This window comes from Doryrhamphus excisus, linkage group LG14 (assembly GCF_037039965.1).
Source record: "Doryrhamphus excisus strain RoL-2023G ecotype Guam linkage group LG14, RoL_Dexc_Guam_v1.1, whole genome shotgun sequence".
Lineage (NCBI taxonomy): Eukaryota > Metazoa > Chordata > Actinopteri > Syngnathiformes > Syngnathidae > Doryrhamphus > Doryrhamphus excisus.
In genome coordinates, this window is record NC_136370.1 from 17,100,720 (window position 1) to 17,114,110 (window position 13,391).

General features: G+C 39.3%; 1 protein-coding gene across 2 annotated transcripts in view; it reads right to left on the reverse strand.

Moving 5' to 3' along the window:
* zfyve28 (zinc finger, FYVE domain containing 28) overlaps positions 1-13,391 on the reverse strand; it is a 32,846-nt gene that overhangs the window by 13,504 nt on the left and 5,951 nt on the right. For both annotated transcript variants that reach the window (XM_078795983.1, XM_058090787.2), the window contains exon 2: positions 3,169-3,309. In XM_078795983.1, the coding sequence (XP_078652109.1) occupies positions 3,169-3,309 (141 nt within the window). The remainder of the gene's footprint in view (positions 1-3,168; positions 3,310-13,391) is intronic.

Below are 13,391 nucleotides of genomic sequence, written 5' to 3' on the forward strand. Positions count from 1 at the left end.
GGCTTGGTCATTGATTCGTTCACAGCTTTGAGCTATTGGCGTGTCTGTGAATCTTTTTGTAGACGGGGTAAAATTGGTGATAACCATCTCATAGGTTGGATGAAAATCATGCAAGGTGCTTGGAATTTTCAGACCACTCATGCCCCAAAAAAAAAAAAAAAAACCCAGAGAGGAACGCGAATAGCTGATGGCAATGGTGGCGGGTTGAAGTGCAAATTGTGGACTCGCCTGTTATTTGGGGGTTCGGACTGTGAGGTATCATTCATTCATTCATTCATTCATTTTCTACCACTTTTCCTCACGAGGGTCGCGGGGGGTGCTGGAGCCTATCCCAGCTGTCTTCAGGCGAGAGGCGGGGTACACCCTGGACTGGTGGCCAGCCAATCACAGGGCACATATAGACAAACAACCATTCACACTCACATTCATACCTATGGACAATTTGGAGTCGCTAATTAACCTAGCATGTTTTTGGAATGTGGGAGGAAACCGGAATACCCGGAGAAAACCCCCGCATACACAGGGAGAACATTCAAACTCCACACAGAGATGGCCAAGGGTGGAATTGAACCCAGGTCTCCTAGCTGTGAGGTCTGCGCGCTAGCCACTTGAGGTATCATCAAAGCCTAATTCATTCATTAAAAGTTTTTCAGGAGGAAAAAGCCAATGGAAATCGTACTAAACATAAACGATGCTTCAACATGAAACACACAAGAAACCAAGGGGCACATTATTAGTAAAGGAACGAGAGAACAGTCGGGGATCAAGTGGTGACCTTATTAAGCCCTACCGGGTATGCGGGTGGTGCTGCTGACGCACAATAGACCACATGACAACCTCCCCAAACCACCTGTAGCTCTCTCAGCATGGTAGAGCATGGCATCTGTCACTCACGCACAACCTTCCAAGCTGCTACTACTCTATTTCCTGTATCATCATCATCATTTTAAGCCCCCAAACGTAATACATATGCCATACAACAATGACCTTGTGTGAAATATGGTAATGGTTTAATTTCATTTGAACATGCATCAGATTACAATTGAATGCATCACATAATCAGTTCACAGTTCCACATGTCCAAAAGGAGTAGGAAGAAGCAAAGCTTATTAAATCCTACCCCTCCATCTGGTACTTTTACTATCAGTAACTGTTACATTTGTTCACTTCCTGCTTTCCATAATATAATTTCATTTTATTTAATTGTATTTTTTAAATTTAATTAAAAAATATTTTTTTGTTTTTAATTTTTTTATATATTTTTTTTATTTTTTTTAATTGTTTTATTTCATTTGAACATGCATCAGATTACAATTGAATGCATCACATAATCAGTTCACAGTTCCACATGTCCAAAAGGAGTAGGAAGAAGCAAAGCTTATTAAATCCTACCCCTCCCTCTGGTACTTTTACAATCAGTAACTGTTACATTTGTTCACTTCCTGCTTTCCTAATCTAATTTTATTTTATTGTATTTTTTTAATTATTATTTTTTTTAATTTTAATTAATTTTTTTAATGTTTTTATTTCATTTGAACATGCATCAGATTACAATTGAGTGCATCACATAATCAGTTCACAGTTCCACATGTCCAAAAGGAGTAGGAAGAAGCAAAGCTTATTAAATCCAACCCATCTATCTGGTACTTTTACAATCAGTAACTGTTACATTTGTTCACTTCCTGCTTTCCATAATACAGTTTAAGGGTTTTTTTTTGTTTTGTTTTAATAATATGATTATATATAATATGATTATTGTGATTATTATTATGATGATGATTATTTTTATTTTTTTATAATTAATATGAGTGTTCCACACATATTTTAATCAAAAAGCGCTGTGCTGTTCCCTCCCAAAGATTCCCTCCCAAAGAAGCCACCCTTCTGAAATTTGCTCAAATGACAAAACCCACAGGTTTTTTGTTCAGAAGAGAGTTTGCTCTCCTGTCTTCAAAGACCTTTAATATTCATAAAACTTATCACATGTTATCAGTCGACATGCGCCATGTAGGAACTTGGCCTAGATAAGTTAACAATGAGATCACCACGCCCAATTTTAGAGCGCGGCTGATCTCTCTCTGGTCTCTATTTTGAGCTTGTAGGACAAAAACCAAAGTCCAGCAACGTGTTTGTTTGAAAGATTATATTAAAAAAAAACATAGCACTGATGGATCTGTGTCAAATCTAGCCTTTGTGTACACCTTAAGTGTTGTCCGATTTAATAGCATGAAAAAGTGGTTTGCTCCCTTCATGATTTCACACTTTTTTGCACGTTTGTCACGCTTAAACGTTAAGAGTTCAAACAAATAACACCAAGAGGGCAGTGATGACTCAACTTATATAAGTCACAAAAGAATCCAAAACAACATCCAAAGAACTGCGAGCCTCGCTTGCCTCGGTTAAGGTCAGTGTTCATGACTCCACCATAAGAAAAACACACTGGGCAAAAACTACCTTCATGGCAGCCCTACAACTACAAGCTGGAACTAATAATGCTGACACAATTGAAAATGTTTGCAGCATTTCAAGAAATGCTGCAAACATTTAACAGACAGAACAAATTACCTACGAGGGAAATACATGTCACAAATGCCAATTTCAGCAAGTTTACAGAGAAAAAGATAACATATTTCATTTTGATTTATTGTTCTTTATTATGTAGTTTTTAGGTATGAATGTGAGTGTGAATGGTTGTTTGTCTATATGTGCCCTGTGATTGGCTGGCGACCAGTCCAGGGTGTACCCCGCCTCTCGCCCAAAGAGGAAAAAGCGGTAGAAAATGAATGAATGAATGATCCCAAAGACCTTTGGGAAAATACTCTGTGGTCTGACAAGACAAGAGTTAAACTTTTTGGAAGGTCTGTGTCCAATTAATTCGATTATTATACCAATAGTAAAACTATGTGGTAGTAGTGTAATGGTCTGGGGCTGTTTTGCTTGTTTTCTTTCAGGACCTTAAAGACTGTGATAAATTGAACCACAAATTTTGCTGTCTACCAAAAATGTATTTTGTGTTCAGTTACATTTTCATTGACTACTACTTCAATTTGTAGTAAACAAATACTACTTTTAAATAATAATAATAATACTTTTTTGTAGTAACAAAAAACTAAGAAATCACTATCAGGAAGCTGGAGATATTGCTGCTTCTTGGCCCTCGTGACATACCTGGCAGGAGCGGAACTGGTTGACCAGCAGTGTACATCTTTGAGGGTCCTTCCTGCCATCGAGGCTGTCGAGCTCGGTGGCCACCTGGTTCAACTCATCGTCGGCGTAGAAAAATTGAGCCAGAAGCTGCGGGTCCGTCCTCTGCACAGAATCACAAGGAACGCAGTTTAGGAACCATAAGAACCATTTATGGGTACATCCCTAACATGTCAGCAAGTATCGTCTTATAGTCATAGAAAAAAAGTTCCAGTTCCACATGTCCAAAAGGAGTAGGAAGAAGCAAAGCTTATTAAATCCTACCTCTACATCTGGTACTTTTACAATCAGTAACTGTTACATTTGTTCACTTCCTGCTTTCCTAATATAATTTAATTTTATTTAATTGTATTTTTTTAATTAAAACATTTTTTTTTTATTATTTTTCAAAATGGTTTTATTTCATTTGAACATGCATCAGATTACAACTGAATGCATCCCATAATCAGTTCACAGTTCCACATGTCCAAAAGGAGTAGGAAGAAGCAAAGCTTATTAAATCCTACCCCTCCATCTGGTACTTTTACAATCAGTAACTGTTACATTTGTTCACTTCCTGCTTTCCATAATACAGTTTAAGTATTTTTTTTTTAATAATGTACCTCGTAACAAAGTACGAGGTGATATGACCATACAATGACATTATGTGTACCACAGTAACTGTCAAATAAACATAATATACAATATAAATGGATATTGCGTTAGAAGGAGAGTAAATTCATTGTGACAAGGGTGGGTAACAAAAGGTTTTAACACAGTGAAAGCTCCCAGCAGAGTAGGCGTAATTAGTGAGTATGACCCTGATAGAACATTTGTGTCATTATCTCCCACCATGCACTGGAGGTATGGGACAACAGCACTGTGGAGCCAATCACACCTCAGCTGAGTGAAAAATCACACATGCAAAGGTATGGCAGCAAAAAGAAAATGTCACTTAGCTCTGCTCAAAACTGGAACAAGAAAGCAAGCAAGCAAACTGTGACTCGGAAACTGAATCTGTACACACACACAGACACAATCCAAAGAGGGCTCACACGGATCGAAAGGTTAATGGATTCGAAAATGGCGACCGCATGCCGACATGCATCATCACACACCACAAGAACCTAAAATGAAAGTACAAGAGCTAAGGCGCTAAACGGGGCAACATGACTGGGCGTACTGGACGAAGGAATGTCCGCATGTGTTGGAATTGTTTTTTTTTTTTAACGACACCTAACTGAACATTAGTATTAATGGAGAACTCTCTTCACAGGTGCATTTCCATCAAGTTTTGCAGCACTTCCTGTTGCGTGATAGACTCCCCCTGTGGACCTTGGTTGGCTTCTCCCTGAATATGATACACAGCGCTGTTCCCCTTCACTCACGCTCATTAATAATGAAACAAACAGCAAGGAGGGAACACAGCGATATCAGCTGCGGCAGGGATGCTTGTCGCATCATTACTGTGCAGAGAAATAAATGTTTTTGGACATTTTACAAAGGTTGTTCACGAGACTGAAATACGGTAGAATATATGGTGGTTATGTGGCTGGAATGATGAATTCGCTGGTTATGAATGTTTATATCTGAATGAATGATTGTCTACTCTATCCCCTCCTGCAGGAGTGGTGGAATTGCATTTGAAACAAGAGGTATATAGGCCAGTGTTCAGCGAGACAGCAAGGAGGTGTTTGAAACAGATGCCACCCTAAAGCCTCCTCCTGCTGCATTCCTCATAGAGAGGGAACATTCCTGCAGCAAGGCATCATGGGAGAAAAAACGGGAGACATTGTTCAAGATGTGTTGGATCTCTTCAAGATAGGCAGTAAATCGACACATTTTGTATACCATGAAATAGTAATTCATTTAATATTAGTGACATGGCTTAGTGGATTGTTTATTCTGTATGTGGTGTGATGATACCATCTTAATACAAATGCAACATTCATGAAAAATTTGCATTCTAAAAATTATGATATTTATGTGAATGAAACGGTACTTTCTTCAGGGAATATTTTGTCAAAAGTATATGTTCGCCTACAGAGAACATACTAACTCCTTACTTCTAAAATCACAAATACTTCAACTTGCTGATATAGTTCATCTTCAAACAGCTAAAATAATGCATAAGGCTAAAAATAACCAATTACCTAAAAATGTCATCCAATACAAGAGAGGAGAAATATGATCTCAGGGAAGAACACTTATATGCTCGGACTACGTTAATAAAATAAAATAAAAAATTTAATTTATTTAATTTAATAATGTGAACTATATTAGGAAAGCAGGAAGTGAACAAATGTAACAATGAAAATAAATAATCAAAATAAAACCATTACATTTTTTTTTAATTAAAAACATTTTTTTAAATAAAAAAATACAATTAAATAAAATTAAATTAGGAAAGCAGGAAGTGAACAAATGTAACAGTTACTGATTGTAAAAGTACCAGATGGAGGGGTAGGATTTTATAAGCTTTGCTTCTTCCTACTCCTTTTGGACATGTGGAACTGTGAACTGATTATGGGATGCACTCAATTGTAATCTGATGCATGTTCAAATGAAATTAAACCATAAAAAAATAATAATAAATTAAAAACTTTTTTTTTTAAATTAAAAAATACAATTAAATAAAACGAAATTATATTAGGAAAGCAGGAAGTGAACAAATGTAACAGTTACTGATTGTAAAAGTACCAGATGGAGGGGTAGGATTTTATAAGCTTTGCTTCTTCCTACTCCTTTTGGACATGTGGAACTGTGAACTGATTATGTGATGCATTCAATTGTAATCTGATGCATGTTCAAATGAAATTAAAGTATCACCATTACCAAATAACTACCAATTACAACAACACCTTATTTCTATTATTTAGTCAATATTTTATAATTCAAAACACAGCATTGACATTGCTTTACAGATCTGTTTCTCTTTTCAACAACACCCCGACTTGGTTCTGCCTTAGGCGTTGGTGTCAAAGGTTCCGTTGGGCTGGCTGTCGGACTCAGTCTTTCAAGTTATAAAAGGGATATTTATGCTAGGCACAGCTGAAGGGTTCAGTTTTGTCTTGTATCCCAGGTCTCTGGCAATACTGAAAAGTTCCTCGAAGTAATCATTGTTGAAATGAAATGCGCCAAGCATAACAACGACCACTTTGATGGCCCTTTCCACACTCGCGTGTTCCTGAAGAATTTTCTTCTCAACTTTATGTGGGTTGGTTCTGGTGTTCTGGTAATATGTTGGTCACTTTAAAAACAAATCCCAATAACTCAGATACAGGCACCAAATCAGAACTGGGTATTCGGACATACAGTCCAATTTAAAGGGGTGCATTGATTACAATTTTCTGACTCATCACAGAGCATTAAAAAGTCTGACCTGCAGAGTCTGATTCTGGACAATACCCATGAAACAATACAAACTTCTTGTTTGAACTGCATATGAGGTAGAGAAATATAAATGAAAAGTTTATAAATATTGCGGGCCAACTAAATTATGCCCTGTAAGTTCTGTAAGTTCTAAAAACTACTATTTTTATTAACTAGTTTTGCACATATTTCCTATTTTGACCCAAAACTGTATCTTGGAAGCCATGGTCAATCTGCACTTCTGACTTATTTTATGTATTAGTGACCTAAACCAGGAAAAATGTCACTACTTTTGTCCCGGAAGCATTTTGCTAGTAGACCAGTGGTATCGGCCTACTAACGAACCCTAACCCTAACGCTAACCCTACTGTTACATCCATTGACTTGACCATGACAAAGCAGTCACATACAGATGACACCATATTATTACAGTACAATGACAAAGACCCAGGAAGGTGTGACCATCAAAATAATAACTCCAAAACCTGTGTCACCCCAACCAATGACAGCGCTACCTTGCATTAAATCAAGACATGATTCAGCATACTCTCGTCCCCTGTAGTGTGTCCTGTGAAACTCCCACTGTCAGTCGTCCCTGGGTGACCTCTCTGAAGATGATGCAAAGCTAATGTTGGATCTATAAATCCACAAAGATACCGAACATCCTGCGCAGTTTGTAATACGTAAATTAGTAAAAGGTAGCATACATTCAAGTGGCTGCCATCAGCATTTTTGTTATTTCTGCATTCCTGATGAGCTGCAGAGTCTATGCTTCTTTTTCATTCTAAGTGTGCAGGCAATGAGAGCGAACACACAGACACTTGAAGACCATCCATGCCACTGAAGATCCTAGCAAATCTTTTAGATCAGGGGTCTCAAACTCAATTTACTTGGGGGCCACATCAGGTTTTCCAAAAAAAAAAAAAAGCATTTATTAAAAACAGAAAAATATACAAACTTTTTCAGTGCTTTGGTTCCGATTTTCCACAATAAAAGCTCTGACAAAACATTCATCATCTCAAATATCTTAATTTTTATTTTTCTGCACAAAATAAGATGAAAAATAAATAAACAAATCAAGAATAAAGAAAATCAATCAACCAGTAATAAATAAATATAATAATAATAATAAAACAGCAAATAATACAAACTTAAGAAACCACATATAGTTGGTGGGTAGACAAATTATTTTTTTCAGATTAAAATGAACAAAGCATTATTAGAGCCCTGTAGACATGACAAAACACGACTATAGTCACATTTATACTCTTTTTATTTACAACATATTGCGCAACTGCAGGTTCTTGAGACACATGCTAACTCGCAAACTAGAGAGCTAGCGACCTAAACGGTAGCCTTCAAGTTATTTCCTTTAAACTTAAATAGCCAAAAACTTACCACTTCCACACGGATAGGGAGGATAACTATTAACAGTTATTTAACCTTTAACATGAACATTAATCAAACGTAATAATTTTTTCTGGGTACATGGTACCATACAGCATCCATATCAAACTTGCGCGGGCCGCACTAACATTAAACTTTCATATCAAGGCAGGGACCTCAAACTAGTGTCCTGCGGGCCACATTTGGCCCGCGGGCCGCGTGTTCGAGACCCCTGTTTTAGATGGACATCAAATTCATTTATTATTCACGATTCAGCATTGAAAGCAGCAGTGACCTGAATGGTTTTAGTCACAAACAGAAACATCCTCTTCTGTAATATTTTTCTTTTCAGGACGTAATAATTGTAAGTCTCAAGTGTAATTTCTGTTCATTTCACAGATGTGTGATTCAACTACAGAATGCTCAGGAATATCACCTCAGTTTAAATCTTTTCTAATCAGACGGACAAAGATTTGCATCAACATCAGACAACCAGAATTAAACTTTGTCCAGGGGCTCAGAGTGATCCACCCATCTGGAACGATGGCTTAATTCTTTGTAGCTTGTCCCGATGTGATATTTGGACGAGGCAGCGATGTCTGTGTCTGTCGCTAGGACTGGTAAGACAGCATACCCAGGAGTGGATTTGGCTAAAGGCGTTTCCCGGGTGCCTTGACTGTTGTGTGACGACACGTGGAGACACCATGTTTGCCAGCATATCCACATGGAACCTCTTATACAACAAATAATCTAGTTCAGGGCTCTAACTTAAAAACAAAAATGACTTCCCCATGGGGAATCCTTAAGGTGAGAACTACTTGCCCCAACTTGCCCCATGTAAAATGAAAAGACTGCCATAATGATATCATGTAATTTTTGTGGCATCACATGAGAATCTCAAATAAAGATGAAATGATTATCATTTATTGTGGTTGTTTTCCTACGTAGATCATGACGTTGCATGGAAATCTGGATTGTCAAGAGACTTCTAGGCACTTTGCCTTTTATAAGTTGTGCATCACAATGAAACATTATCGAATAGACACATTTGTGTACTAGTAAAGTGTTTTTAAACCAGAAAAAAAATGCTCAACGGTCAAACAATAATTTGTGAAGCAAAAGGTGAGAAAAATACACAGAGAAATGGAAGCGCTAGATTTTGTAGCTTGTGCAAAATGAGCACTTGGTATTGGATCTAATCGCTGGTGTTTCATTGTGACCACTTCAAATTGTCACAGCAATGTGATTCACTCACCTGTGCCATCATTTGATTTGCTGCCGCTAATAAAATACTTGTTTAGGAGGCACTGGTTCATCACTTTTTGCTGTTTTTTCCTTTACAAGTTGTTGAAGAATTAGACCATGTTGGCAGGGACGCCATGATAGATGTTTTCATAGTCAAACCATCGCTGATTGGTTGATTGTGAACAAGAACGGGTGTGGGTAAAACACGGACTACGGACCGCGGTCTAAATAAACGATTCTGATTGGTCCGTTTCAAGATTTGCAAGGATTGGTTTGCAAATTACCACCGGAATTACGCAGTCCGTGTTTTACCAACACCCAACAAGAACCGCTTTTAAAAAAACTCTTGGCAGTATGGCATGCCAAAGTGCATTCCCAACGGGAATATCACTGATTGGATTTACTTGCCCAAATTTAGTTTTAACTTGCCGCGGGCCATCGGTACATCGTTATTGTCGAGCCCTGATAGATGTTTTCGTAGTCAAACCATCGCTGATTGGTTGATTGCGAACAAGAATGGATGTGGGTAAAACGCGCGACTGTGGACTGCGAACCGCGGTCTAAATAAACGATTCTGATTGGTCCATTTCAAGATTTGCGAGGATTGGTTTGCAAATTACCACCGGAATTACGCAGTCCGTGTTTTAACACCCAACAAGAACCGCTTTTAAAAAAAACTCTTCGCAGTATGTAATGCCAAAGTGCGCTAGCCCGACGGGAATATCACTGATTGGATTTACTTGCCCGAATTTTGTTTTAACTTGCCGCGGGCCATTGGTACATCGTTATTGTCGAGCCCTGATAGATGTTTTCGTAGTCAAACCATCGCTGATTGGTTGTTTGCGAACAAAAATAGATGTGGGTAAAACGCGGACTGCGAACCGCGGTCTAAATAAACGATTCTGAGTGGTCCATTTCAAGATTTGCAAGGATTGGTTTGCAAATTACCACCAGAATTACGCAGTCCGTGTTTTACCAACACCCAACAAGGACCGCTTTAAAAAAAAAAAACTCTTTGCAGTATGGAATGCCAAAGTGCGCTAGCCCGACGGGAATATCACTGATTGGATTTACTTGCCCGCATTTTGTTTTAACTTGCCCCGGGCCATCGGTACATCGTTATTGTCGAGCCCTGCTTAGTTATACAATCCTGAACTGTCTTGATGATCTGGAGCTACAATGAAGAGGTTGATTTTTAGGTTTAAAAATGACAAATCGGGTGAGATACAAGTTTCGCTTGACATGGAACCCAGGTGGTTTCATATGTTTACAGAACATAGTGAAGACAGAACAAGTTGTTCAAAGCGTTCTGTTGCTGTAGGGGCGTAAAATCTGACAAAGAGCCTTGAGTGTTGCCACTTATCAGTTGGAGCAGATGTGGACAAGTTGAATTTGGAAAAAAAAAATGTGCAATTAGGAGTGAGAAAGTACTCAAATCTCTTCCCCGCTTGAGGCTAGCAGCTCGAGGGAGCAACAAACTGAATGTGCACTCGCATTTCCAAACGTACGTACGTCCATCCGAGAGCTGAACAATGATGAAAACGCTACCTTTATGCTGCCGGGGTTCTTTTGTGTGAGGACGACTCACAGCCAACTCTGCCATCACAGAGGATGTGCGTGGCTCACATTGAGGCTAATTCTGTCCACATTCCTTTTCACTGTTATGAACAGTGACAGAATGAAGACACCGAGCAGGCTGCTGCACATTATGCACAATGACAGCCGTGGACGGACCAAGAGTGTGCAAAAGCACACATCTTTGTGATTTTAACTGGCCGGAAAAAGCCCAGCTCAGAGATTTTTGTGATGGCGACAGTAGAGCCCAAATGTCAAAAAGTATCTGCATATTTGTTTGAATTTCCTTATAATTTCTAAACCAAATCCTTGGTGTTTCTAGCTATTTCTGGGCACAACCTCATTGCTTATTTGAGAAGGTTCTGTCAGAGCAGCGATTTTTTTACAATTGCAAAATTCATTCATTTTCTATCGCTTATCCTCACAAGGGTCGCGGGGGCTGCTGGAGCTGGACTGGTGGCCAGCCAATCACAGGGCACATATAGACAAACAACCATTCACACTCACATTCATACCTATGGAAAATTTGGAGTTGCTAAATAACCTAGCATGTTTTTGGAATGTGGGTGGAAACGTGGAATGACGGGAAGAACATGCAAACTCCACACAGAGATGTCCGAGGGTGGAATTGAACTGGGGTCTTTTAGCTGTGAATCCTGTGCACTAACCCCTCTTCACCATGCAGCCCCTCTAGAAAAACATTAATTCATTTTCTACCGCTTATCCTCACAAGGGTCGCGGGGGTTGCTGGAGCCTATCCCAGCTGTCTTCACCCTGGTCTGGTGGCCAGCCAATCACAGGGCACATATAGACAAACAACCATTCACAACCACATTCATACCTATGGACAATTTGGAGTCGCTAATTAACCTAGCATGTTTTTGGAATGTGGGAGGAAACCGGAGTACCCGGAGAAAACCCACGCATGCACGGGGAGAACATGCAAACTTCACACAGAGATGGCCGAGGGTGGAATTGAACTCGGTTCTCCTCGCTGTGAGGCCTGCGTGTGAACCACTAGTCCGCCTTGCAGTCTTGATATCTATTATTCATTCATTTATTTTCTACCGCTTGTCCTCGCGAGGGTGGCAGGGGGTGCTGGAGCCTATCCCAGCTGTCTTTTGGCAAGAGACGGGGTACACCTTGGACTGGTGGCCAGTCAATATTAAAATGAACAAAGCATTATTAGAGCCCTGTAGACATGACAAAACACGACTATAGTCACATTTATACTCTTTTTATTTACAACATATTGCGCAACTGCAGGGCCTTGAGACACATGCTAACTCGCAAACTAGAGAGCTAGCGACCTAAACGGTAGCCTTCAAGTTATTTCCTTTAAACTTAAAAAGCCAAAAACTTACCACTTCCACACGGATAGGGAGGATAACTATTAACAGTTATTTAACCTTTAACATTAATCAAACGTAATAATTTTTTCTGGGTACATGATACCATACAGCATCCATAACAAACTTGCGCGGGCCGCACTAACATTAAACTTTCATATCAAGGCGGGGGCCTCAAACTAGTGTCCTGCGGGCCACATTTGGCCCGCTGTAAATGGTAGTGGAGATAGTGTCACCTTCTCACACCCACCAATAAAAGTTTTAATCAAAAAGCCCTTAATCAGGGTGTGCACCAATTACTGCGATGTCTAAAATGCGATGAGATAATGCTCCTTGTGCTACCTTTAATTCTGACATCCACGGCCATTTCCCTTCAATCATTGTTTCGCCACACCTAGCTCAGCCGGCTATGATGAATTCCAGAATCTTCCATGAATTTAAAATCTCCTGCACTAGGGTCAACGCCCTAAATCCAGACAAGTGACACCAAATCAATTACTGCATGCCTGGCGGGTAAGCAAAATGAGACATCCCCCTGAAAGCAGGCTAAACATGAAGCCAAGCTAGTCACTGCTCAGCAGTTTGCCGCTCTTCCCCCCACCCTCCCTGAATCGACGTGTGCGTCGACAGAAGCTCCTCTACAGAGACCGGCCCGCTAATTGCTTCGCCTGGCCTCGGTTCTTCCACTTGCAGGTTGCAGCATAAGTCACAAACAACGCGGTGCACTGAGGCATGACAACCGAAGGTGATGTGCAAAACAACAAGCTATGTTAGCAAAGAAGCCACGGCTCGAATTAAAAATATTTATATAAACTATAGTGTCGTTAGCAGCTACTTTCATGACGAACTACGGCGCTGACCTGTCTCGACAATCCAAACAAGTTCCAGTCAGGTGTTTCATGAGCCTTTAAGAGGGAACGGCTGTTGGCGTTTTAACCACTTCTTTTCAAAATCAATTTAACCTGCTGTATGCTAACCTTCCTCTTGTGTTAGCTTTCTGGTATCACCTCTTATGTTTTGACCCATGTATTAAATCAGCTATAAAATACACTAAAAACAAATAAGTTACCATCAAATTTACTTCTCATGTCTTGGTTACCTTCTTAGGCTTCCTCATTCATGAAAATGTTGGTTTTAATACTTCTGGTGTGGGCATGTAGGGCTTTTTTGTCACTATACCCTTCCATTTCAATTTCCAAAAATGGTCAAATGAACCTCAAAAAAATCATAATAATCTCTTAAATCAATTAGTTTTATTTATTTTCTCATTTTAGTATTAAT